This window comes from Pithys albifrons, chromosome 18 (genome assembly GCF_047495875.1).
Source record: "Pithys albifrons albifrons isolate INPA30051 chromosome 18, PitAlb_v1, whole genome shotgun sequence".
Lineage (NCBI taxonomy): Eukaryota > Metazoa > Chordata > Aves > Passeriformes > Thamnophilidae > Pithys > Pithys albifrons.
Window position 1 is genome coordinate 14,642,295 of NC_092475.1, and position 24,953 is coordinate 14,667,247.

Here is a 24,953-nt window from a genome sequence, read left to right on the forward strand (position 1 = left end):
GGTGGAGGTGGTCTGCCGTGGTGGGGGGACTGGCTGTGATGTGCTGAAACAGAGACCACCAAACCCAGGCATGAACTGGTGAGGGAGGGTTGTAAAGAAATTGTATTGCCCATTCCCACTGCACTCCAGTGGAAGCTCCAGCAATCCCCCCAAGTCTCAATGATCCTGTTGGTCCCAGAGATGCCATCTCTCACATCTGCTCAGGCTCTCCTTCTTCTTGTAGGTGCCTCAGGGGGAGTGGAACAACACGCTGTCCAGGGACAAGGACAGCGAGATCCCATGCCGGCGCATGCGGAGTGGGAGTTACATCAAAGCCATGGGGGATGATGATAGTGAAGACTCAGAAACCAGCCCCAAACCATCCCCGAAAACTGCAGCTCGGAGGCAGAGTTACCTCAAGGCCACTCAACAGTCCCTAAGTGAGCAGAGCACCACGCAAAGGTAATGCTGGAGGAGCTCTGCACAGGTCCCCAGGGCCACCCCTCGAGCAGCCCTTGGGGTCTGACCAGCAGCAGCACCCCACAGAGGCCCCAAGTGGGGATCACAGCCCAGGAGGGCTCCTGCATCCCAGCTCAGGCTGCCCATGGGGCAGAAATATGAGGAGACAAGTCATACAGGAGATGTGGCAGAAGAATAGAGAGAGCTCCCCATTCTGGTGATTTCAGATAGATCTGGCGTTAGGAGCTGCTCCAGGTCCCTGTCCCCTCAGTGATGGGGAGAACACTCTTCTGATGGAGCTGTGGGGATTTCCTCTCCAAGCATCTCCTCTGGGGGAGTGCAGAGATCCCAGCCCCATGACCCCCACTTGGATGTGGAAGCTGCTGACCCAGCACAGCTCAGGACACTTGGCACACAGCCAAAGGCCTGCTGGGACTGTCACAGCTGCTTTGCTTCACAGGTGTCCCAGGGACCCTGTGACCAGCCAGAAAGTTGGCAGACTGGGCTAGGTAATATCCTCAGGCCAGGAGAGAGGAGCTGAGAGGTTTTACTCCAGGTGTGGAGGGAGGAAAACTCACAGTGGTTTGAGCCAGCCCGACAGGAGAGCCAGAGGAGCACAGCAAATTTGCTGGGCCAGAGGCTGGTCCTGCATGACGGGGGTGTGACCCGAGACAGACAATGACTGTCCTTGACAGCTGCTCCATTTCCCAGGACAAGGCACATGGGGACTGTCAGTGTTTTGGATGCTGCAGCTTGGGAGGGTGTGAGTGGTACAGAAGGGCAGGAGGAAGCAGGAGCCATCGTGGATGAACTGCTGAGGGTCAGCAGGCAGAGGGAAGCAGGATGCAGGCAGCGTGGGGATCCCTCCCAGAGGCTTCAGATTGAGATCAGATGCTGTTTTCTTCTGAGAGATGGTGACAAAATCAGCTGTGGGGAGCCCTGGAAATGCCTGCTATGCATCCATCCCTATTTCCAGCCTTCGAACCCACCTCCGGGGAGCAGAGAGGGATCGTGGGGTCCCTGGTGGGAAATACCTACGTAAGGAGGCTGGGGTGTCTCCTGCCCTGGGCATTGCCCATCCAGACTCCGACCATCGGGATCTGAGCTGCGTTGAGCGCTGGGCTCAGCCGGAGCACAGGACAGTGCTGGGAGAGGTCTGGGAAGCGGGGACGGGGTTGGGGCCGCAGAGGTTGGGGCGACTGCGGGAAACAGGGGGCTCCGATCAGGGCTTGTCCCGGTTGGAGCCCTGGCGGGGCAGGACCCTGCGGGGCGAAGGGGGCTCTGCAGCGTGGCCCTGCCCGGGACGGAACCGCGGCTGCAGCCGGGGCTGGAGCGGAGCGCGGCCGCCACCTGGTGACCGCCCGTCGCCGCCCGTCGGGGAGCTCCGGGCTGGGGGACGCCGGGATGTGGCCGGGGCAGGAGGGGCCGCAGGGACAGCCGGAGCTAGGGCGAGATACAGAGCAAGGGGCACCGTCCGTCTCTCTGCGAGAGCCTCTGCCCCTCCAACGTCTGTTGGCCACTCTCCGTGACTCAGGTTCCCCTCGGGCAGGCGGCAAGGGCGGGGCAGGGTGAAGGGCAGTGGGATGGCAGAGGGAGGGGCCGCTGCCTGCCCTGGGACATGGCTGGCTTACGGTGTGAGCTCACTGACAGAACGCTGTCAGCACGAGGAAAACCTGTCCGTCAGCAGAGAGCACAAGGCTTGGGGCTTCACATGGCCTTTTGGCCACTTAGGGGGTCACTGAGGGCTGGATGTCTCCTCCATCTCCCTTGGCAGAAGAGGCAACTCTCTGCTTTCATCCCACCCCAGGATGGAGACTCCAGAGGTGCTGCGTGAGACCCAGATGCTGCACAGGGCTCTGCCCTGCCCTCAGCTCTGCTGTCCCCCAGGCAGGTTTCAGACAAACCTCTGCACCCACAGCCCTGACAGATGTGGGGGAAGGAGCACCCAGGGCCTCTGTCAGGACCACAGGCTTTTCCAGGCGATCCCAGCAGGATAGTCCCCACAGCTCGCCCCAGTTACTGTGGCTGACCATGTCCTACACAGTCTTCACCCACACAGGATGTCTCGGTGGAATAGAAGAACAGAGGAGCCCATCCTTCCCACATCCCTCCTCTTCCTCCCACATCCCTCCATCCTTCCACATTCCTCCAGCCCCTGTGTGCCTGGATCTCAGCTGAGGCCATAGCTGAGGTCTGCATTAGGTTGGGCTCAGTGACAGCCCTGTTCTTCTCCTGCACGGAGCCCCAGGGTATGGGGACAGTTTCTCCCAGAGCCTGCAACAAAACTGCTCTAGAAATATTGCCCTGCTGCTCCTGCAGCACTGTCATTACAGGCTGGGTCCCCTTGGACTTCTTCCAGATAATCTCTTGGGTTCCTCTACACAAATTTTTATATATCTGTGTATCTATATAGATATATGTGTATATACATATCTTGCAGATGTTTCCAATTGCAAAATCCATAAAATACCATTCAAAAGTCATTTCTCACCCCACCTCTTACCCTCTTCCCACCAGTCCAGGCAGTGCTGTGTCTCTGGAGGCTGGCACAGATCCCATGTGCTCCTTGGAGTTCAGCTGGACTAACCTGGCACCTGCAGTGCATTCCTGGGGGCAGTGGGGCCCGAAATCTTGACCCCTATCCTTCTGCTGCACCCAACAACCCTTCATCTGTGTGCCAGGCTATTCCAGGGGCTGACAAGGTGAGGAAGTGCTTCCTTCTACTCCAGGGGCCAAGCAGTGGACGCAGTGCCTGGCATTGTCTCCATGCTGCACAGTGCCCATGCCTGGCAGAGGGGCCATGGGCAGGGGTGGTCTGGCTCTGCTCCAGCACAGCCCCAGCACTGCCCCCATTGCAGGGACAGCTCTCACATCCTCCCCTCTCCGCTTGCAGGAGCCTGGACCGCCTAGACTCTGTCGAGATCCTTCTGCCTCCGAAGTTCCCAACCTGGGAGGAAGAATACAACCAGATCTCTGACAGCGTCAATGACTCCAGCTGCATCAACCAGGTGAGGTGCTGAAGTGCTCACCAGCTCTGCCAGCACAGCCTGGCAAGAGAGGAGGCCAGCTCAGGGCAAAGGGAGCATCATCTTCCTCCTCCCTCAAAACAAGGCACTGGCTGCATTCCAGGAACTGCACAGACTGTTCCCTGGCAGCTTTACCAAAGAGTTAAGGCCAGCTCCTTAATAATGATTCATATTAGACCTTCTTCCTCCAGCTTTGCCTCTCACACTGCTGGTGCAGCCACGGTTGTTCTGCCACAGTTGTTCTGTAGCCCACAGTGGTGCTCCACATCACTGGGTGAAGGTCAGGGCTGCTCCAGGTGCAGGGTCCCACCATGTCACCCCCCCAGAGGCCACCTGCAAAGCTGTTCAACCCTGTTGCAAACTCCCTATGCCCAGGGTGGATACAGAGCCTTTGCCAACCTCACCTGCTGGTGTCCAGCCTGGGATGCTGCAGCACTGGGTCACCAGCCTAGGACGCCTGTGAGGTGCTGATGGTGGGTAGCAAACCCCTTGCCACAGTGTGGGCTCATGCTCTGACCCCGGTGTCTGGGATGCAGTTGATCCAAACTGGGTTTAGCTCCCTACACAATGGTCTTGGGATTACTCTGGTGTTCTTTGGGGCTTGGGTGACTCTAAGCCAGCTGCCTCACAGGCCAGGAGGCAACTTGTGCCAGGATGAGTTCCTGTGTGCTTATCTCTGCCCTTTCACTGTGCAGGTGAAGGTTTCCAGGGCAGCAGTGGCTCCACAGGCTTCACGCAGCAGGTCCACTATCGCCCTGGGCCTCTGTCATGTCACGTCTCTGTTCATGCATGTCTGCATGGGAACATGTGTCCACACAGGGCTGTGTCTCTGTGTAGTGACCACGGGTGGCAGCACAAGGAGTGGTTACAGCTGTGGGGTGGTCACCAGGAACCCAGAGATGAGGGGGGAGAGCAGTGTATGCCCTGCAAGTGTTCCCCTCTGGGTGTGTGGAGCTCTGAGCTCTCCTCTGGCCCGGCCCAGTCCCTCTGACCCCATGGCTGGTACCTCCTGCTGTCCCATATTGGTCAGAGCCACTGAAGGAGAGCTCAGGAGGAGCACAGGGCATTACTGGGCAAACGTGTTCTCTGTGGTCAGTCTCGTCCCTTGTGCAGCAGCAGCAATTGCTGGGTGTCTCAGTGCACAGAGGGCATCTGGACCATTGTGTCCTTGTCCTTTGCCTGTCAGTCCATGCCTGAAACCAGGTCTCTGCAGTAGACAATGGGTCTATGCTCTGTCCATGTCTAAAGCTTCCATTCAGCAGCTGAGTGCAGCATCCCTGTGGAGTCATCAGAAGGAGCTTGGAGCTGAAGGGTCTGAGGAGCCCATGACATGCCAGGAGATGCCCAGGCAGCCACCCCAGAGCCAGACTGGTGGCACTGGGATGCTGGGGGCACACTAACTGCCACAGCACTTGCTCAGATGTGGGGCTGCTGCCCTCACATGCTCTCTGACGCTGTCTTCCAAATCCTAGAGAGTTCAGCTGCAGCTGGTTGTGATTGAGACCTCTGACAAACTGCATGTGTGTTGATCCAGGATGGAGCTGGTTCAGCCACTACTGTCAGTGCCAGAGGCAGTTCCTCCCCTGCCTTCACCTTTCTGTACCTCCAACACCTTTCTTGTGTGTCCAACCAGTCCCCAGTGTTCTCCCACACAGAAGCATCCCCTGCTCTGACAGACAAGTCCCCTCTGCTTGGTTTTGTCCCTACTCAGCTCCACCTTGCAGACTTCTGGCAATTTGGGGTTCACCAGGTGTGCATGTCAGCATCCCCCTGTCACACCAAGGTGGCCAGGGAGAAACAGCTGGTGACCCCAGCACTGCCAAGCTCCACTGTGAGCCCCGTGCAGACCATCTCCCAGAGCCAAGCCTCTTCCCTCAGGTACAATTTGAATGTGGATTCTTCCCGGGATGGGTCACCTTGGGCATGAGCAGGGGGGTTATGCAGGGCAGAGCCCAGAAGGTGGATGTGCTCTGCAGACTGGGGCAGCAGAGGAGGAGGAAGTGTCATTCCTCTGCAGGGGCAGCACACTGCCTCTCCAGGGTCTGTCCGCATGCCAAGTGTGTGCCGTGGCTTTGCTGTGGTGGGAAGGCAATATGGCTTCTCTGTGGCTTTTGCTGGCTCAGGGACAGCAGAGACAGCAGCGAGGTGGACATCCCAGCCAGCGTGAAGAACAGTTTCCTCAGCATGGAGCACTCAGACTGCCCACCCCCCTGGCTCTGTGGGCTGCAGAGGCCCATTGCTGCTCCTCGCCATGCTGTGGGGTGCTGGCCAATGCTCGATACTTCCCAGAGGTGCTCACTGGGAGCCACACCAGTTTTGTCCAGCTGTCTGTATGTGCCAAAGGATATCCCACCACTGTGTGTCCCCTGTGTATATACATGAGTATATGGTGTGCACAACAGGCTGAAAGTGTCAGCAGCTTCTCCCATGGCTGAGGTGTCCTGTGGAGCTTTGCTGTGCTGTGTCAGTGCCGCTGTTTGAGGGGCCTGTGCGACACCTCACTTGGCATCTTAGGAGCTCTGAAGTTTGTTCTGAAGTGTCAGCAGTGGTGGCCTCAGGGGATGGACCACCCACTCCCCTTGTCCTCGGTCCCTGTGCAGTGACTGTCTGTGTGAGGGGCCCCCCTGTTCTTGGCCATTAACCTTCTCCAACTCTTTCTTCCAGATCTTTGGACCCCCCTCACTTATCCCTCAGATATTTACCCATGGAGAGCAGGTATTGTCCCACTGGCATTTCCCTCATCCTTCCTCACGGAGCTTTCTCGGGTCAGCCTGGACACCCAAAACAAGGTGTGAGGCAGGCCCTGCCCACACCAGCAGCAGGAGGAAGAGCAAAAGGGGAGGAGAAGGAGGCAGCGCTCCTGACCCAGGCACTGTAGGGCAGATGGAGAGCTTGGTCCTGGACCTGGCAGGGGCTTAGGGACCATCACTTTTAGGAGGAAAGTAGATGAACTTCTTGAGCCAAATCTTGTGGAACTCAGATGCCAAAGCTGGGCAGGAACAATGTCCTTGAGTGTCAGGAGAAAGAAAGGAACCAGGAGAGATAGAAGTGGGCAACAAGGCCAGTCTCAGCATCTCACCTATATTTCAGAATGGTCTGCTCTGGGCTGGCTCTGGTTTGATGTGGCTGAGCCTCTCCTAAGCCCAAGTTTGCCCAGCTGCTGCCATGGGAGAGGAGGTCAGGGCTGAGGGAAAGGGGGGAGGGAGGTGGAGGGAGTGGCAGAAATGCCCCTGCCAAGCTCACACTGCAGTCGTCTGCCGAGCTCCCTCCTGGCCCTCAGTGCAGATGGGGCTGGGACAGATTCTGAGGTGCCACCCAGACCCAGCCCAGGCAGGCTGTCCCCAGCCCACAGCTCTCCCTTTCTCTCTCCCCATCTCCCCTCCTCAGGAGCTCACCTGCCCTGGTGGGCTCTCACTGAAACTGGGGTCTCCCACCGGTGCTGGGACAGGGGGGCCTGGCAGAGGCTGGACTAGGATTTTAGCCTCACATGCTTTCAGCCTCACCATCAGGGGCTGGGGGTTGTTTCACAGGCATTGCCATGGTAAGTCTCTCCTATTCCACAAGTAGGGACCCTCTCGCCTCCAAGGAGGGTCCCCTCTTCCCTCTTGAGCAGAGAGCCTCGCAGCCCGTGCCCCCGCAGCACCGCCCCCTGCACCTCCCGTGTCACCTGCTGTGAGCAGGACCACGCGGGAGTGGCGACAGGGCGAGGAGTAAGAGAGAAGGGAAGGGGAGGGAAGGGAAAGAAAGGGCTGCCACAGGCAGAGGCTGATGGGGCTGCCCTTCTTCTGTGCAGGCACCCGAACCGGAGCTGGGGGAGCAGTACGAGGCGGTCTGCGACTCGACCTACAGCGAGGCCGAGTCGGCGGCTGCGGAGGTGCTGGACCTGCCTCTGCCCAGCTACTTCCGATCCCGGAGCCACAGCTACCTCCGCGCCATCCAGGCAGGCTGCTCGCAGGAGGAGGACACGGGCTCCGTCCGCTCCATCTCCCCGCCACAGACGGGCAGCCTCAGCGGCAGCAGGACCCTGCCCACCAACAGCAGTGAGTGCCCACCGCGTGGAGGGGCAGGGGAGGGGGCGGCGGCCAGCGGGGCAGGGGACGCTGCTGGCAGCCACCTGGGAGCTGTCGAGCATGCGAGGCACTGTGCTCAGGTTCCTCCATCTCCAGCCATGGCTGTCCGTGACTTTTATGGGCTTATGGGAGCTTGCTCTGTGATGGAAAGGGTGGCCAACAGCCAGATGCAGGTTCTGGAATGATGGACAGGCTCTGGCTGCTGCATCAATACTGTAGGCAGCAGGACAAGGGAAGTTTTCCCCCCTCTACTCTGCTCTCATGAGACCCCACAAGCAGAGCTGCCTCCAGCTCTGGGGCCCTTGACACAATTAAAACACAGAGCTGTTGGAGCAAGTCCAGGCGAGGCCACAGAGATGCTCCAGGGCTGGAGCCTCTCTGCTCTGGGGACAGGCTGGTTGATCTGGGGGTGTCCAGCCTGGAGATGTGAATGCTCCAGAGAGACCTGAGAGCCCCTTCCAGTGCCTAAAGGGGCTCCAAGAGCATTGGAGAGGGACTTTGGACAAGCGTCTGGAGTGACAGGACAAGGGGAAATGGCTTCCCACTGCCAGAGAGCATGGTTAGATGGGATACTGGGAAAAAATTTCACAATGTGGGGGTGGTGAGGCCCAGAGAAGCTGTGGCTGCCTCGTCCTTGGAAGTGTCCAGTGCTGGGTTGGGCGGGGCTTGGAGCAACCTGGGCTAGTGGCAGGTGTCCCTGCCCATGGCAGGAGGATGGGACTGAATGGTCTCTAAGGTCCCTTCCAACCCAAACCATTCTATGACTCCATGCTGGGATTTGTCTGGCATGGCTGGCACAGCCTGTAGATGTCCCGGAGAGCTCCATGTCTAACCGTTTGTTTGGTCAAGCCAAACCCAAGCCTGAGTGGACCACCCTGGGCCCCCCACCTTGCCCAGAAGCACTGGCCTCCCTCTGTGCCCAAACCCCTGCAGGCTTGTGGTGCAGGCAAACCTGCAGCACAGGCCGCAGCCCTGCTGCCCTGCACTAGGCTTACCTTCTATCCTCCTCCTTACCACAGTGCATCTCGTTACCCAATCCAGGCTGCTGTTGCTGGGTTTGACTTCTCTCTCAAACTCTTGGGAACAAAACTCCATCAGGGATTGCACCGGCTTCCCCATGGTCTGAGCGTAGCCAGTCTCTGATGGGAAGAGGGAGGGCAGGACACATCTGCCTCCGTCCCTCAGCGATGGAGGTGTGACAACGGTTTGGACTTCGCCATGAACTTCTTTACAGGTTCTTGCACAGGCAGGACCCCTGGAAACAAGTCTTGCTAATAAGACCTTGGAAAAAGACAAATAGATAGACAGGATTTGTGATTTTTCCCATCAGAGCCCACAGGCAGGTCTGACCCAGCCCAGAAGCCTGGACAGCCTGAATCTGAGCCAATCGTGAGGCTCCTGTGCCATCCAGGTGACACTCCAGCTCCACACCAAGGAGGAGGAGCAGTGCTGGGCTGTTTGATGTCCAGTCCCTTCCCCTGCAGGCAGGGTGACAGAGGTGACAGGCAAACAGCATCACCCCAGTGCACCCAGCCAAATCAACTCCTATTTTGTCCTCACCGTTGATGAAGACTCCATTGCAGCCTTCCAGTATCTAAGGGGCTTATTAAAGAAGAGATAGAGGGACTTTCTTCACAGGCAGATACTGATAGGACAAGAGGAAAACGTTTTAAACTAAAAGAGATTTAGATTGGATGTTAGGAAGTTCTTTACTCAGAGGTTAGTGGGGCACTAGAACAGGTTGCCTGGAGAAGCTGTGGCTGCCCCATCCCTGGAAGTGTCCAAGGCCAGGCTGGACAGGGCTTGAAACAACCTGCTCTAGTGGAAGGTGTCCCTGCCCATGGCAGGGGTTTGGAACTGGATGAGCTTTAAGGTCCCTTCCAACCCAAACCATTCTGTGACTCTATGATGACACATATTGAGACCCTAACATCCCTGGCTGTGTTGTAAGAACAGGCCTTCTGCTGAGTTTCAAGCCACTAAGGAGCCTCAGAGCTCAGCAACCCTATGCTGCATCAATGAAGAGTTATCCCTGGCTGCAGACACCTGCTGGGCATTAAAGGCCAGCATTATTCATCCCAACTCTTGATTAGGAATTACTATACTGACCTTTTCCTCCAGTGTTATTCAGGACTGACTCCATGCTCCAGGGTCGGGGTGAGGCTGGACTTGTATTTTCACAGTAATTTTGACCCTATTATGGGAATGCTATTATTGCCCTGTCCTGCTGGTTTCTCTACCACCCTGCCATCTCTCCCATGAGGCTTCTCCCAGCTCCACACCAGCACAGGGCTCTTCCCCAAAAGCTTGGGCAGAGCTGGCTGTCCTGCAGGGCAACCCCTCCCCTTCCCACACGGGCAGAGCACCCAGCACCTGGGGGCTGCCTGCACTCCCTGTAAGGACCACTCTGCTCTCCAGCAGTGCTGCCCCAGGCACTCAGCATGCAGGTGGGAAGCAAGGAAGACAACTACTTTGCCCCAGGATGTAATTTTGCCAGGATGCTGAGGTCACTGGCTCAAGACAGAAAGAAATGGCAAGGGCTGCTCAGACCCCACAGTGCTGGGAAAGCCTAGAAGTAAAGAGATGCAGAGCTGGGTTTCTGTGTCGTCCAAAAATGAGCTGGCACTGGCTCCTGCTTCAGGGACCAGCATTGCCCTGGTCCAGGACATGTTTGACCCATCCTGTGTCAAAGAGGATCTGTGGCAGTGGCTTCAGTTCTGGGTCCGTGCCTCTCTCCTGGAAAATATGTGCCTACGTGGCACATGGAGATGCTGCCACTGCACATGGCTCCTCAAGGGCTGGGCAGAGCCAACAGGTGCAGCTGTGAGACCTGCAGTGTAGGAGCCACTCTGTTCTCTCTGCAGCATTTCAGCAGTCTCTGGAGAGATGTTCAAAGAAGTTGCCAGGCCCTATTAGCTTTCCATGACGCTTCAAGTTGCTTGATCTGCATCACTTTGCATCATTTTCTGCAAGGCAGTCTGTGAACTTCTCAGCTCCAACCACCTGTGGTGCTCCGGGTGAGGCTCAGATGTACCCCAAGGTGTGAGGCACTGAGGGATCCCCTCCCAGGAACAGTTTTGGGAACTGGTCAGAAAAGGTGGTACCTTGGTGTTTGTGAACACTGCGGTGCCCTGGACATTGTGCCAGGCAGATGCCAGAGCAGGTAGGAGGAATCCAGCATCTCCTCAGAGCTGTACTGTGCAACTGGCAGTGTGGAGGCACCAAGCCCTGCCCCACAGGGACACCAGGGTCAAGTCCAGAGGAGATGGTGGCTCTTGGCACAAGCCCTGGCACTGATCCACCGAACAATGGGTGTTCAGAGCAGCCTCAGCACACCTGCTGGGGGCAAAGCTGCCAGACCACCAGTGTGGGCTGTTGGTGGGAGCCAGGCTGGAGCCCCTTCCCAGCACTGGGCAGAAGAGGAGTGGGAAGGGGGCACCAGCAGCCTTCCTGCCTGGTTCCAGGCCCTCCCACCCAGAGATATGCCCACACCCTTACATCTCCCTTCCATGGTCTGCACTGCAGGGTCATCACAGCTAAAGTCCAAAGGATGAGGCAGGAACTGGAACAGATCCCCTGGGAGAGATGGGCTGCTTGTTCAGCCCTGTCCCTCCTTCCTGCCACCCTCTCTGCTCTGCTTCTGTCCTATGCTCTTCCCACCTGCCTCACCCCACTCGCACAGACCACCGCTCTCCTCGCTGACAGTACAGTGTTGCTGAGCTCTGTGCCGCTGCAGATCCAGGCTAACACTAGGTAGCAGTAGCAGATGCTTCCAAAACACGTGGGTGCCACCTCTCTCTGATGTGACCCAGCAGATATCTGCTGATTCACAAAACACCCTCCAGCCCTTTAAGTTGGCTGCTGGGGCTTGGGGAGGGAAATGATTTTGGTGGAGGGGTGGGGAGCAGAGAGGAGCACCTGTGGTTGTGTGTGTGCAGGACAGGGGAGACAGGAGACCTATCTGGACAGCAGTCATGCCTCTCACCAGCCACCTGGGCTCAGTTCTCCTGCAAATTATGGAATCATTTTGATTAGAAAAGCCCTTTAATATCAGAGTCCAACTGTTAACCCAGCACTGCCAAGCCCATCCCTAAACCATGTCCCTGAGTGCCGCATCAATACGTTTTTTGAACGCTTGCTCACAGAATTTACAGAGTTCACAGAATATTCTGAATTGGAAAAAACCCACACTTCTAGGGATAGTGACTCCACCACTGCCTCTGCCAGCCTGTTCCATGAAGCAATTTTCCCTAATATCCAATCTAAACCTCCCCAGTGCAATTTGAGGCCATTTCCTGTCATCCTGTCACTTGTTCCCTGGGAACAGAGACCAACCCCCAGCTGGCTCCACCCTGCTGTCAGGAAGTTGTAGAGAGTTAAAAGGTCCCCCCTGAGCCTCCTTTTCTCTAGCCTGACCCTTCCCCAGCTCTATTCCTTTCTCTGGACATGCTCCAGTTCCCCAAATGTCTTTCTTGCCATGAAGGGCCTGAAAGTGACCCCCGGACTGAAGGCAGGGCCACAGTGGAGGGAGATGGTCACTGCTGTGGTCCTGCTGGCCACACTATGGCTGGTATAAGCCAGGATGTCACTGGCCTTCTCTCTCACCTGGGCACATGCTGGCTCATGCTTAGCTGCTGTCGACCAGCACCCCCAGGTCCTTTGCCATGCATCTGCTCATCCAAGTGGTTAGTGGTGTAGGACAGGGGCCTCCCAGGCACCAGGTTGGTATGCCTCAGCTTGGCAGCATCAATTTGGACTCACAGGAGGAAGTGGGGGCACCATCATCTGCAGGTGCTCATGGCCTCTGCTCCATGCAGGGCTCTGGGGTGAAACAACTGAGCCCTCACCTGTTTACATCCCAGCCTCCTGCACTGAGAATCTGTGCACCAGCCTGGAGGAAGAGGCACCACCAGGGAACCAGTCCCCAGAGAGGGGGCTTGACTTTTGTCTCTGTAGGGACATATCCTTAAGAGGCACCAGCAACAGCAGTGCTGGAACTGACACAGGCTTCTCGTTCCTTGAGGGTAGTGTGGGGGTTGGATCATGAAGCAAAGAGATTTAGGCACCATTCGAAGGCAGGATGGTACAGGAGAGGCAGTGAGCATTTCAGGAGGGTGCCAGTCCCGGGGTCTCTGTGGGAAACACGGCCCAGGGAAAGCCATGACAGCTGTCACAACTCTGCCACAGCTCCTCCCACTAATGCCTGTGTCAGCAGCACGTACAAAGCAATTAGCTCCCATTTGGCAGCCTGGGAGACAGATGATGAGTTGCCCTTGATCAGCCTTAAACAAAGCCTTGTGCCTTGCACAGCAGGAGACTCAAAAGCCCCAGTGGAACCTATTCCTCTAATTGCCAGGCACGCAGTGACAGCCGTGCTGGCTCCGGAGCATCAAAAAGGGTTCCCCAGCCCCGGCTCCTGCTTATTAGAGGCAGCTTGGGGAATTGCTTGTTTAATAGACTACTTGCAATGCAGAGTGGAAGACTTGATATCCAGGGGAAAGAGGAAAGCAGAGGTGAGTAAAGCAAAGACAGGAGGGAAAGCTCACGCCAAGCCAGTTCCTACTTGAGCTCTTCCCAGTCCCGCCTGTGCCATTTGGTAACACCACCCTTGCTCACAGCATCCTGCCCTGGAATTCAGCAGCCTGTTCACAGAAAGCCCAGCTCCCTGTGCTGTGTCCAGATCTCTTCCAGGGAGGCCAGGGCTGCACTCACCTTCTGGCCCATCCATATGCCAGAACTTTGCCAAGCCTAGGCTGGGCATGAGATCACTACCCGTGAGAGATACTTCCAAGGTCTGGACAGAACAGCTGCCTTCTGCCTCCCAGCTGCTTCCTGTCTTCTTTGTGTTGCCTTTGTTTCCCTTTTTATCACTAAATTAGAGAGCTGGCTCCCAGGCCCATGGCTGTGCTGGGAACCCTGCCCTGCCCCTTGAGAAGGCAGGTGCCAGCTTGGTCCCCTGGCACTGATGCTCTTGCAGGGGCAGCGGGGCTGTGTTTAATGGAAGAAGGACAAAGGGCCTGCACTTGTCTGTGCAGTGTCACAGCATTGTGCTGGCCCAGTCCCCAAGGGCTGGCTCACTGTGCGATGAGTTTCTACAGCTTCTGAGAAAGCTGTGTGGTTTCTGGATAAGTTTTGTAGTTCTTCCTCCTCCTTCTCCTCCTCTGCACAGTGAACCTGGTTTCTGTGTAGGAAGGTGATTGCTCTTCCTCTCTCCTTGGCTGTCATGGCTTTCTCTTCTGTGTAGGGAAGAAGCAGCAGGCAAGAAGCAGAAGGCAAAGGGAACCGTTGCTCAGTCTGCGCATGAGCATCCATGGCTGAGGGTCTTTACTAATCACACTGGCCCACACTGACCCCACACGGCCTTTGGGAGAGACTGTTATTATTCCCTTCAGATTTTCTCCTTTTTGACCTAGATTTCGTGTTGCAGAAATCGCTTTCTCTGACATACAAGCAGGAAAGGGATTAGAAGGAGAGCGTGAACGTGTGCGCATGCGCCAGGGAAAGATTTCTGTTCCATGCTGTCAGTGTTTGCAAAGGAAAAAAGGGCACGTACGCATGTCCGTGATGTATTCATGTGTGTTTGGGACACAAAGAGATTTATGACAGCTGTTTCTCTCCACATTTGCCAGTTTATTTTTCACCTCTGATCTTTTCCTTGTTACTATGGAAACTCCACCACCGCCCTGTGCCCAGCCAGCGCTCTCTTTTCCCCAGGAAGCTGTATTGTGGCTACAACCTCGCTCTCAGCTCCACCCCCAAACCCAAACCATCTCTGTCTTTCCGTGCTTGGTGCTCTTCCCTGCCAGATTTCAGCTCTCCCACAGGCAGCAAGCTCACTGCCTGCTGCAGGCACGTCTGGCACCCAAAACCAGCTATAATGGGATTGAGTCCCACAGAAATGGTGGGTCTAGGTCCCCAGGAAGGGAGGAGCTGCAGCCACACATGATGCTGTGCTGGCACAAACAGATGCAGAGGAGGGGAGCACAGCTCCAAGGTCCTGGCCAAGCCTGCCTTCTCCCAGGAGGAACCATCTACAAAGGAGTAGAAACAAAGGCAGCTGCCAGCATTTTCCTTTGCTGATACGGTCAGAATGCCAAGTCCTTCTTGTTGCTTGCTTTTATCAGCCTTGATAGCAGTAAAGGGAGTCAGTAGTGTTGACCTTGTGGGAGAAGAGAAACCAAAGGACCAAGGGGTGCCTTGGCTCGTTTGGGGCCTCTGGAAGGACAGCAGCAGGAATCCATGCACATTGCAGTGCTCTGCCCATGAGGAGAGCTGGGTGGGGGGCAGTGTGCCAAGTACACTGACACCTGAGGTCTCTCCTCAGGCCAAGGGGCCTGGTGCCATCCCCACACACTGGCCATCCATGTGAAACAAGTGAGCACAGAACTCTGTTGACACCAGAGAGGTGCTGTTTTGTGTCCCTGCTGTCAGCAATGCTCAGCCCCTCTCTGCAGCTCCCTGTGGCCATGGGGCCCGTGCCAACCCTGGGGCAGTCCAGCAGCAACCAGTGGTCTTAGCTGAGGCATACACACATGTGCCAGCAGAGCTGGGCTGGGTGGGGTTGAATGAGGCCATGCAAACAGCCCGAAGCATTTGCAGGATGTCAGACAGCACAGGCAAATGAGGGTTTCTTTGTATGTGTTTCTCTTGTTTGGGGTTGCCTTTCCTCTCCTTCATGCTCTTCTATTACTTTTTCCATCTACTGAGCCATGATGTGGGTGTTCCTGAGGACTGAAGAGGAGATTGGCTCAGGGCTTTGCAGTCCATGTGGCTGAGGAGCTCTCAGTCCAGAGCTGCTCCCCACTTCTCACCTGGGAGCCCCTGAATTGAAAACAAGTTTCCTTGCTTTCCTTTGTAGGCAGTGGAGGAGGGAAGCCCTGGGCTGTTGGTCCCAAGGCTCAGGGCTGACTCTGACCAGATCCTCCTTCAGTCTCATTGTGCTGATGCTTCCAAGAGCAGAAGCAGCAAATCTGCAGCGATTCAGGTTCTGAACGCCGATGGTGGCGACGGCTCAGCGTGTGAGCTCAGTGTAGTGTTTCCCAGGGCGCTTTGATCGCTCCTTGCTGCAGCCCAGCCCTTCTTGGAGTGCTGGGAACCGAGCGAGTCATCAATAAATCACAGTATCCAAGGGGTGCTGGTAACATCGAGCAGCCACGCAGGTGCTGCTGGTGGGAGCCACGTGGCAGCGCCACTGCCCACACAGCCAGAACCCTGCCCGGGGCTGGCACCGCGGGCAGCACCACTGGGCAGTGCCCACACCATGGTGGGCTGGTGGGCGCCCACTGGCCGTCGCAGTCAGACAGCGCACGGTGTGGCTCTGCCCTCGCAGAGGTAACACCAGCCTCATGTCCAGGCAAGCTCTGTGCTCAACTCCGTAAGTCTCAGAACAGGATCGGAGGGATGGAGCTGGACAGTGCTCCAGCACCCAGCACGGCTGTGCCCAGGGTGCCGACCGGAGTGGCTCTGCCCAGGCAGGTTCTTCCCGCAGCCTTCACGCTGTGCCAGCCCTGCTCCCCTCCACACCCCCATCCTCCACCAGCCCTGCTCAGGCAGCCCAAGGGGAGGGACAAGGCACAGCCCCAGGCACAGCACCCGCATCCAGTGAGGCTCCACTTCCCCACACCCCGTCCCCATTGGGGCAGAACTCCACCAGCAAATCTCAGGGACCAGGGAAAAACGCCCACAAGGAAAACCTGCCCGTGCCGCTGTTTCCTTTCCATGTATTTCCCTCTGCACCAGGGGGCTCCTCCCGGCGGTCCTGCAGCAGGTGCGTGGCAGGTGGGAACACGCGCACCGCCCACGCGGGTCGCACCGCGCACGCTGCCGGGGCAGGGGCGGCTGCAGGGGGGACACGGGGGCTCCTTCAGCCAAGCCCACGCTCGCGCGTGGGTGGAGCCGGGGCCGCGCCGGGGAAGATGTCATGGCGACAACAAAGCTTCCGTGTGGAGCGGGAGCGGCGTCCGCTTTGTTCGGCACCGCTCGGCTCCCCTGCGGCAGCGCCGGTGCGGGAGCGGCCCCGGCCCCCCCTGCCCTCGGCAGCGAGCGCGGCCCGTGGGTCGCGGGGGCCCCGCGGGGCCGGCGGGGCGGGGGGAGCGGCGCGGGGCGGGGCCGCGGGCGGGGGTTTAATGCGCGGCCCCGCCCGGGCGCGCGGCCGGAGCGGCGGGCGCGGTGAGTGCGGCGAGTGCGGCGGCGGCTCCGCGTCTCCTCCCTCCTCCAGCGGCGGCCGCGCGAGCAGCCGCGGCCCGTCCTCCTCTTCCTCCCCTCCGCGGGACCCAGGCCGGGCCGAGAGCCCGCGCCCCCCGCGTCTCTCCGGTCCCCTCCGCCCCTCTTTGTGTCTCCCATGGCTTTGTGTCTGGAGCTCCTCAGGCAATGTGAGTGACCGCGCGGGCGGGGGGCCGGGCCGGGCCGGGCCCTGCATGGCTGCGGGCGGGGGGCCGCCTCCCTCCCTCGCTCGTGCTGCTGCTCCGCCGCTTGCCGCGCCCGCCGCCCCTTCCGCTTCCCACGCGCGGCCCGTGGGACCCGCCCGGGGGGTTCCGCTGCCGCCCCGCTCGGCTCCGCCGTGCGGGGGCCGCTCCATCCTCCCCCGCATGCCGGGGGTGGGCGCCGCCCTCGCTGCAAGCCCCGAGCCCGCTGTCCCCGACCCGCCGGGGCCGTGCAGGGTCAGGCGGGTGCTCAGTCCGGGGCTTCAGACCCTTGAGGAGACTCTGGGTGCGGAGGGAAGGAAGCGGCGCTTCCCTGAGCGTGTTCTCTGTCGGGGCACACGGGCTCTTTCTTTCGGGCGGCGGTCGGATTCTTCCTCCCCTGGAAAAGAAAAGGGAATTGTCTGGGCGAGGCACGAAGCTGAAGGCTGGCATTTCGCAGCGCAGCGAGCTGGCAGCTCCCGGCTAGAGCTGGCTCTGGGAGGGCTTTCTTCAGCGTGGGAGAACAAGTCTTGGTTGAAGGTACCTGGTGTGGCACCCCAACCTCAGACTGTCCGACCTGTCTAGAAGCTGAGGCTGAATCCCTCTAGATGTAACTGCAGGTGCAGCTCGGCGTTGGTGCCGTGCAGGAGGGTGGGTGTGTTAGGTTTGGTTGTGAGCAGTTAAGTAAAGGTAGCCCTTAATTTCTACTCTAGTCTTCATTGAGAGGCTGAAAAAGGAGGATTATTTGCAGGATGGTGTTGACAGGACTAACATTACTTACTCTGCAAAGGACCTTGACTCCAGAGTCTGTAGGAAATGTGTGTTAGAGACAGCAATGGAATTAGGACCTCTGAATCCTGGGCTGTATCTTGTCATTTGGAGAAGGAAAAAAGAAAAGGGGAAAAAATAAAACCATAGCATGTGGCTTTGGATCCTAAAATAAATTCCAATCATGTGGGATGTTAACAAGCCAGATTGCCAAGTCGTGTAAGTTGGCAGATTTGACTCCAGAGGGACCAAATTACTTTGCTGGTAATTCCTCTTCCAACAGGAATTTGGTGCTCTGAAGTTACATGTTCTTGAACGTGTGGAGAAAAGGAAGTTTAACTAGTGATCAAATTCAGTCTGCTTGGCTTTCAGATAAAGTATTCATGTGTACATACCTAGGTATTCAAGAGAGGGTTACCTGCAGAATTTGACATGTTGCAGTTATGGGAAAACTCACCTTTAAGGTGCAAGTGCCATACTGCCATCTGCTATTTTTGCATCCAGCTTGCTACTTCTGTCTAACTTGTGTAGTGGCAGCACGTTTGTGGTATAGCTGAGGACACTTGGGATCTTTAGCATTGCCCTGGAAGTGCTGGGTGTAACTGCTGGGCGTTGTCCCACCTTGGAAGGATGAGGAGACCCTGTGCAGACCCTGGGGATAATGGAAGAACTTGATTTCTGTGATATGTGAATTGTCTGTCTGGAGAATACGATGGAATTTGGCAAAGCACAGGGCACTGGGGGACAAGCTGGTGTGGAACTGTGGCTGGTGTTCCAGCGTGCACTGTCAGCTCGTGTTTCACTCAGCTGTGCGTGAGTCAGCCCTTGGATACTCGGGTGCTTGATCTGTGCTTGCGGTTTAGATTTGTGGACACTTCAGCCTACTTGGCTCAGGGTTATTCTGCTGTTCCAGCCTAATGCATGGGAGACCTGCTGCTCTGTGGGCTCGTTCCTAGCTGTGGGTGCTGCCAGAGTAAGAGAACTTTAAAAGCTTGTAATGGATAACTAGTAACTGTCAGGCACTTACAAACAAGTGTCAGGTCTTGTCTCCTGTGTGGGTTTTTTCTGTTGTTTGAACCTAGACTTCTGTGGTTTGGGGCTAGTCACTGGACCCTGTGAAAGTCAGTCCATGACACTTAATTTTTCTAATAACCCACTCCACCCATGCCTGCAGGGGGAAGGCATCAGGCAGGGCTTGGTTGTGCCTCTTCAGCTGATGTTCTTGCTCTGTGCAACCTGCAACTACAGCCTCAAATATTTTTTAATGGATTGAGGAGGCATAATTGGATTCAGAGCAGTGCAAGTTACAGGGACATATGTGAGCTGGAAGGATTAAGGCTGTGCAGGCGGGTGGCCTTGTTCAAGAAAAATCCACTTTAATTTCTGCAGTGAAAAGTTATCAGTGTGTTTCCTATCAGAGCAGATTTAAAAGGGAGGGGAGCAATGCTAAGCATGATTGCTGTTCACTGGGAAAGGCGATTAGAGTTCAGGCTGTCGGATAAAGTTCTGTGAGTTGCACTTGGGGATGAGAATGGTGAATTCGGGTCTCTCTAGTACAGCTGATGAAAGATGGAGTTTATCCTTCCCTTCTCTCAGTCTCCCTGCCAGCCTGCCACCCAGAGAGAGGGAGAAGTAGGGTACAGAATGGCACCAGGGTGTGACAGAAGCTGTCTTTAAACAAGTGGAAGTTAAAGTATTTGCAGATGGGCTAGTTTAGAAGAGGAGGAAGTACTTAGGAGAGAGTGGAAATTCTGTCCAATTCCATTTTTCTTGCAGAATTAAATTATTGCTGGCCCTTTGGTGCAGGTGGGTGCAGTAAGTCAACCTTCTGTCCCACAGAGAAGCCAGGGGCAAGAGGAACACGGTTGAAGCCCTGACCTGGTTCTCAGCCCTGAGCTTCACTTCTGCTCTGCCAGAGTCTGGCTTACAAATCCAAAAGGCACCATTGCAAAAGCATTTGTGATTTCCACTAGAAAGAGAGAGGTAAGTGCTAGTCTGCTGTCAAGGACAAGTGACAGTCCTGGGGGAATTAATGGTCCTCCAGGACTGGAGACTGTTGTATTTCTGTAGAGGACAGGGCTGTGGGCTATGCCCTGCCAGGCCTCTTCACAGATTTCTGTACATTTTAATATTTAGCTGCTTGCCCCTGCTGGGATGCAGGCAGGGTGCCCAGTGCCTGTACAGGTGCTGCAGTGTCACCTGGGCAGACAGTGCATGCAGGAGCTGGGTTATCCCCACTGCTCTGTGGAGTTTCAGGGGAATGAAGTTTGTCAGCTCCTCTTGCAACACCAAGAAAATGAACCCAGTCTCCAAAGGGACTCACCTGAGCCAGCTGTAGCCTGCTGCAACAGCACTGCTCAAAAGGGGAACAATGTGAAGGTGCATTAATTTTAAACCTTAGCACTCGTATTTACATCAAGGATGTGTTGACAATCAGTCTTGTGTATCCTGTTTAGGGATCTTCTTAAGACATCCAGGTTTCACTGACGTGATCTTTTCTGAACCTCATTCTGAGATCAAAGCTTGAGCTACTGTTTGGTCGCTCCAGTTTGAAGTCGACTGAGAAAGTTGAGTGGTGAATGTTTCAAAGGTGAATTCTTACCTGTGCTGCAGGTCTGTCAGAGCTGGAATTAAAGTGAAGATCAGAAGTTGCTTATGCCTTTTTACTGATATGCTGTCATGGCATGAAGTGACATTTGATGAAAGCTGAAAAGTATTTAAAAGTTGATAAAAGGGAATTTTTATTGTAAGTTGTTGTCATAAGATTAGTCAAACTTCTAAGTATTTTTTGTCATGGTTTTTTTCTATTCTGGGGGTGGTTGAGATCTAACTGAACAGAGCCCAGCTGGGTATTTGCTGTATTCAGGAGGGAATGCCAAACCTAAACTTCTGACCCAGAGAGGGCATGTCTACAGATGTGTTAAAATTGGTACATTAAAACCATGGATGTTAATCCCTCTTAGGCCTTACACATAGGAAAGACTGTCTCTTTCTGAAGCTAGAGAAAATGTCCCAAAGGCTGCCGTGGAATTGTCCCCAAGGGAGTCCCCAGATCCTCTCCTGAAGGCCCCTGTTCTGCCTTGTCCTGCCTGCTTGGCTGCCAGACCAGTCAGTGCCGCTCTTGTGGAGAGCGGAGTGTGTGGGGACAGGTCAGGAGCCAGCACGGTGTTGCAGAGCTGTGGGGTCACTTGAGTAGCTGTTGTGTTGGGAAGCCTCCTTTTCCTTGTTTCACCTCTGAGGCTTTTCAGTTTCTCAGCTTGGCCCAAACACGGGATCCCTAGTCATGGCATTTCTGTCCAGGAACTCTTCCAGGTTTTGGTGTGCTCTGTTGAACAGCTGCCAGCACTGTCTCGTCTGACCTGCCACTCCAGCAGCAGGCCCTGGGCTGGAAATCTGCCCTCTTAGCACTGCTGCTCTGAGGAGAGCAAGCCCCCTGGGCTGCTGTAATGCCCAGCCTTGGACAATGTGGACTGGAACCTGCCAGGTGGGTTTGAGGAGACGAGTGCTGGTCGAACAGAGCTGCAGAACTTTTCCCAATGCCTGAAAAGCTGCTCCCTTGGAAGTAAAAAGGTATTGGACAGCGCTTGCACCTCCTGAGCTCTGGTCCTGGACAAAGTAGTTACTTTATTTCCAAAGTACTGATTTTTCAGTGACCCTCAAGCCTTGCGTGGGGCATCTTGGATGCTGGGCAGCAGAGCCGTGCACTCCAGCAGCTGCTGTCCTGGCCAGGGCACTGCTGCCGTTGGCCTCTGCGCTTGGCACCCGGCTCCTTGTCTGCGGCTCGCTGTCACCCCGCGATCTCCCGGGCCGGCCGAGGCCCTGCTGCGAACAGGGCTCTGTTAGCCGCTCATTAGCGGTTATCGCTGCCCTGGGAAGGTCCTTGCTGGAGATGAGTGCTGCGGTGTCCCGGGCTGGCAAGGGGAGACTGCCAGAACAGGTCTGAGTGCCCTGCTCTCTCACGGGAGCTGTTCAAACGCTAACTCAGGCGGACTGGGGGGAATCGGGGCTTTGAGGAAGGGAAACAAAAGGCTTGGCTGGAAATGTGTCTGCAGTCGCCTTGCCTGTGGCTGCTGCTGGGAATGCTGTTCCCTGTCAGCCGTGCACAGTGGTGTGGGTTTGGTGAACACTCTGCTCTGATGTTCCATCTGACCCACTGGGTCCTTGGCTTCTGGCTGTTCCTCTGTGTGGTGCTTCAGTGGGACAAAGTCGACATCAGGACTGAAGAAATCTGCAGGGCTGGGAGATCAGAAGGGATGCAGAGCATCTCAAGTGGCCTCCTCAGGGCAGGAGGGAGCGAGGACTGGCCTCTGCTCCCAGGCAACCAGCAACAGGACCAGAGGACAGAGTTAAGCTCTGCCGGTGTCAGTTCTTGTTGGACACCAGAAGAAATTTCTTCACAGAAAGGGTGACTGGAGGGGGCTGTGCAGGGAGGTGGTGGAGTCACTGTCCCTGGGGGTATCAGGGTGTCCGAGCAAAGACTGGATGTGGCACTCGGTGTGCTGGTCTAGTTGACAAGGTGGTGTTCAGTCACAAGTGTAACTGGATGATCTCAGAGGGCTTTTCCAACCAGATTCCGGGACAGCAGGAGCCGGACCCCAGCAGTCGTGGGCTGGAGCTGGGACATGCCCAGTGGATTTCCCGTGGCTGCACAAGCGTGGCAGGGATTGCCCAGTCCGGGCGGGCCCCGCAATGCCCTCCCTGGCCCTGGCCCTGTCGCTGCCCGGGCGGGCCCCGCAATGCCCTCCCTGGCCCTGACCCTGTCGCTGCCCGGGCGGGCCCCGCAATGCCCTCCCTGGCCCTGACCCTGTCGCTGCCCGGGCGGGCCCCGCAATGCCCTCCCTGGCCCTGTCGCTGCCCGGGCGGGCCCCGCAATGCCCTCCCTGGCCCTGTCGCTGCCCGGGCGGGCCCCGCAATGCCCTCCCTGGCCCTGGCCCTGTCGCTGCCCGGGCGGGCCCCGCAATGCCGGCCCTGGCCCGGCCCCGGCCCCGGCCCGGCCCCAGGAGCGCTTTGCGGCCGCGGCGCTTTGCAGCAGGGCCGTAGGGCGAGGTGAGCGCGGCCGGGCCGCCCCGCGGAGCTGCCGGGCCTGTCCCGGGCCGGGCCGGGCCGGGCCGGGCCGCGCTGTGCCGGGGCAGCTCCGGCTTCTGCGCGGGGAGAGCGCCCGGTGCGCTGTCGGTGTGCGGGGACAGTTCCCTCCCTATCATCCCGGCCGTCCGGGGAAGGGAGCGGAGCTGGGGAAAGGTCTGGAGCACGAGTCTGACGAGGAGCAGCTGTGGGGGCTCAGCCTGGAGAAAAGGAGGCTCGGGGGGACCCTCTGCAATCCCTGCCAGGAGCGGGAAGCTGGGAGGGGTCGGGCTCTGCTCCAGGGAAGAGGAGGAGAGGGCACGGCCTCAGGCTGGACATTAGAAGGAATTTCTTCACAGAAAGAGTGATCAGACACTGGGATGGGCTGCCCAGGGAGGTGGTGGAGTCCCCAGCTATGGAAGTGTCTCAGAAAGGCAGCGTGGCCCTCAGTGCCGTGCTTTGGTTGACAGGGCGATGTTTGATCATAGATTGGACTCGGAGGCCTTTTCAGCCTCCCCGATTCCTGATAACAGCCCCTGTACAAAGGAGTTGGAAGTGCTGCCTGCCCCTTCCCTGCCCAGGCTGTGCTTAGCCCGTCCCTCGGCAGTGCCTGCCCGGCTGGCACCGTCCCGCTGTGTCCCTGCACAGGTGGCACAGCTCCCCTGAGCAGAGCCCAGGGTATCGAGGCTGCCCCAAATCCAAGGACAGAACTGGGCCAGCCATCGCAGCTGCTGTGCTGGTGGTGGCAGTAGCTTTAAAGCACTGTCTGCTTTCTTCTGGCACTGCTGTTTGTGCACCTGCCTTTGATTTTTTTCAACATCTCTGAATATCTCTGGTGTTGGGGGAGGCAGCTCTAAGAATAACTTTAGAGGCTGGTTATTTCTGCCTCTGCCCAGTTTCTTTCCCTTCTGTAGCTAATGGCTTTTTCTATTGCTGCAAGGCCTAGTTCTTATAGAAAAATCATGTTTTCTGCTCTGTTCTAGTTCTTGCTCTGTTAGCAGACGTGGCCTGGGTGTGGGTGGTGGTGTGTTCATGCAGCAGGTGCATGTGATTGCAGTTCTGGGTGAACGAGCTGGTAAACCAGGAACACAGAGGCCAGAATTAACTGACATGAACTAAAGCCTTTTGAAGGGTTGAGCTGCAGCCTGTGAAAGCTGGAGCCACTCGGGTGGTGCCTGGCAGAAACTGCAGAAGTTCAGACCAACTGTGTTCTCTGGTGACAGAGGCCTGAGGAGGTCCCGTTGTCCCATTTCTCACATGTGTGCCAGAGGGTGGCCTGTTTCTAATGGCAGGGTGAATCCCAACAGGAGCCCCAGTCACTGGTCATGCCTTACCTCAAGTTTTGCTTCTGTGTGTGACATGCAGGGGCTGACAGAAGTGTTCTGTGCAAAGACCCACTTGAGTGAATTATGAGGGAGAACTGTTTCTGCTGCAGTTGTGAAGATACCTGTTAAAACTTTTATCTGAATTCCTACGATGTGATGCTTTTCAGCATCCTTTTTTAAGGTGATTCAGTTCTAGCCAGCTGTGCCTCTTATCACAAAGCAGCTGTTAAGCAGATTGTTTCCCAGTTTCCAGATGCCAGGAGTGTGCCAGTAGTAGGGACCTGTGTGCTCTCTGCCCTGCCAGGAGTGAATGCCCCCCTTTGCCACGTAACTGCAGGTCAGGAGCACAGCAGCTCTGCTCACAGGAGCTGTGGGAAGCAGCATTCCCTGTGAAGGTTTAATCTCCATCCAGAGCATGTGCTGTATCACTGTGCCTGAGCTTCTGTGTTGGGTGCAGCTCTCCTTGCTCCAGGTGCCCTGACTTGGTGGTGTGCCTTACACTTTCAAGCTTGTTTTCTAGGAAAGTTGACACTCAGCTTGTTCCTGGTGTGCTGCAGCTTTTAGGCTTCCTTGGGTAAAGAAAAATGTCATAAATGTATGGAGTGTAGCTGGTGTTTATTGGGCTGAATCTAGTGGAGGTGCCTAAGGCTGAGACTTGTACTGTGGTATGCTCCTAACTGTGTGAGCTCTCCCTGAGAAATTCCTATGAGCTGTGTGTTGTTCCTGGCCACTCTGGAGCAATAGAGCAGCTGCCTTATCTCTGGCACTGCAGCAAGTGCTTCCTGATGAACATGCACTGTAGGATGGAGCGTGGAGATCAGCCAGAGTCACATTTGGCTTAACTGGACTGTCACAGCCTGACTG

At 56.6% G+C, this 24,953-nt stretch overlaps 1 protein-coding gene across 8 annotated transcripts in view; it reads left to right on the top strand.

Annotated features, from left to right (window-relative positions):
* DLGAP4 (DLG associated protein 4) overlaps positions 1-24,953 on the top strand; it is a 152,532-nt gene that overhangs the window by 93,453 nt on the left and 34,126 nt on the right. For 5 of the 8 annotated variants that reach the window (XM_071573096.1, XM_071573095.1, XM_071573100.1 and 2 more), the window contains 4 exons: positions 224-441; positions 3,332-3,446; positions 6,129-6,179; positions 7,258-7,504. In XM_071573096.1, coding sequence (XP_071429197.1) covers positions 224-441; positions 3,332-3,446; positions 6,129-6,179; positions 7,258-7,504 — 631 coding nt within the window. The other 3 variants (XM_071573099.1, XM_071573102.1, XM_071573103.1) reach the window with 3 other exon arrangements.